At 57.2% G+C, this 1,782-nt stretch overlaps 2 protein-coding genes across 2 annotated transcripts; one reads left to right on the forward strand and one right to left on the reverse strand.

Moving 5' to 3' along the window:
• BBK36DRAFT_1036567 (hypothetical protein) lies at positions 1-1,130 on the forward strand. Its single transcript, XM_024888877.1, has 3 exons — positions 1-231; positions 369-409; positions 509-1,130. Exons 1-3 carry the CDS (start codon positions 165-167, stop codon positions 995-997), a joined length of 597 nt encoding a protein of 198 aa, XP_024744827.1. The 5' UTR covers positions 1-164; the 3' UTR covers positions 998-1,130.
• Positions 1,131-1,272: 142 nt separating this feature from the next.
• On the reverse strand, positions 1,273-1,749 carry BBK36DRAFT_1145635 (hypothetical protein; the record flags this gene model as incomplete). The annotated part of the gene is made up of 1 exon (XM_024893771.1): positions 1,273-1,749. A coding segment is annotated over one exon (477 nt), but the record flags the coding sequence as incomplete, so codon positions are not given.
• Between the last annotated feature and the right edge of the window lie 33 nt (positions 1,750-1,782).

Consider the following 1,782-nt stretch of genomic DNA (forward strand, 5'->3'; position numbering starts at 1 on the left):
CCCCGCCATACCATCTATGTAGCAGCCTTTCCCTCTTCAACCCCACCCAAAACTAAACCGCCAAAAAAGCTCCATCCATCATCGACATCTCAAACACCATCGCATAATACCTACCAAACCAAAAAAGAACAACTTCAACACCCCCCCCCCCCCAAACCGCCGCAATGGGTCGCGAAGAGCAGGTCGAAGAGCGTGAAGTGCTCGAATCCATCTTTCCCGACGAAATCACAGGTACATACATTCCCTTCCCCCCTCTTGTCTGTCCATCGGCAATATCAAAGAAGTCAAAATCGACAAGCCATCACCAAAAAGCAACGAATCCCTCCTCCCCCTGACCCTTCCGCTAATCGCACCAACCGCAAAACAAGACATCTCCGAAACCGAATTCAGAATAAAAGTCACCCTCGACATCCCCGGCGAAGACCAAGACGAAACCCACGAACCCCCGCACTTCCTCCTCTCCGTCCGCTACCCAGAAGACTACCCCGACGCGCCGCCGCACCTCGACATCCTCTCCTCCCCCTCCAGCCCGCCGCACGCCTACTTCAACGTCAGCGAAGACCGCGACAAGCTGCTCGCCGACGTCGCCGACACAATCACCGAGAACCTCGGCATGGCCATGGTCTTCACGCTCTACTCGTCCCTCAAGGAAGCCGCCGAGCAGCTCGTCCAGGACCGCAAGGACGCCGCCCAGCGGGCCCTCGAGGAGGAGCGGCTCGCCGCCGAGAGGGAGGAGAACAAAAAGTTCCACGGGACGCCCGTCACGCCCGAGACGTTTATGAAGTGGCGCGAGGGCTTCCTCAGGGAGATGGAGGAGAAGAGGGTGCGCGAGGAGGAGGAGCGGTTGGCGGAGATGAAGAAGGCGAGGATCAAGGAGCCGGTGAGGCTGACGGGGAGGCAGCTCTGGGAGAGGGGCTTGGCTGGGAAGGGCGAGGAGGAGGATGAGGAGGAGGGGCTTGCGGATGGGGTTGAGCAGCTCAAGGTTGAGGCTGTGTGAGTTGGGAAGGGCAACGCTATTGGGTATATATCACATATATGGAGTTTTTTCCTTTGCTGCGTTTATGACTTTACACTTTGGGGACTTGTCGCAAGAACAAGAGCTTTATACCAGATGACGAGAGGTTAGATTCGTCGGATCTAGGTAGTGTATTCGTCAAAGGTAGTTATCAACTGCATCCCATTAACCACAATTCCTTTACAAAGCCAATTCATTTACAAAAACAAGTCGTTCTTTTTTTGCACCCATGCAACGCCATCAAATCCATGTCCACTCTAATCATGCATCTCATGATCGTGATCGCAGTGCTCACCATGCTCATGCTCCTCATCGTCCTCATCCTCAACATCCTCATCATCATCATCGCTGATCCCAGACCACTCATCATCATCCTCCCCCTCCGGCGGCTCCCCAAGCACCCCGTTAATGCTCTCCAGCAACTCCCTCGCATGCTCGCCCAGCCTCTCGTCCTCATACTCCTGCATCTCATACAGCTTCAGCGACTGGGACAGCCACTTCCGCGCATACCCCCACGTCGCCTTCCACTCCTTCTCAGCAGCCTCCCCCTCGCCGTTCTGCTGGGGCTTGGCCTCGCGCAGCTTCTCGCCCGCGACATACAAGCACCAGCCCCCCAGATACCACACCTCGACGCTGGAATCGTCGTCCGTGACCAGCCGCTCCAGCACCCCGAGCGCCTGCTCCTCCATCTCCGTCTCCATCAGCAGCCGCGCCAGGCTGACCCTCGTCGGGAACTCGGGCACGGAAGGGTGCTCGGGCGGCAGGTC

The sequence above is a fragment of the Trichoderma citrinoviride genome, assembly GCF_003025115.1.
Source record: "Trichoderma citrinoviride strain TUCIM 6016 unplaced genomic scaffold BBK36scaffold_238, whole genome shotgun sequence".
NCBI classification, from domain to species: Eukaryota; Fungi; Ascomycota; class Sordariomycetes; order Hypocreales; family Hypocreaceae; genus Trichoderma; species Trichoderma citrinoviride.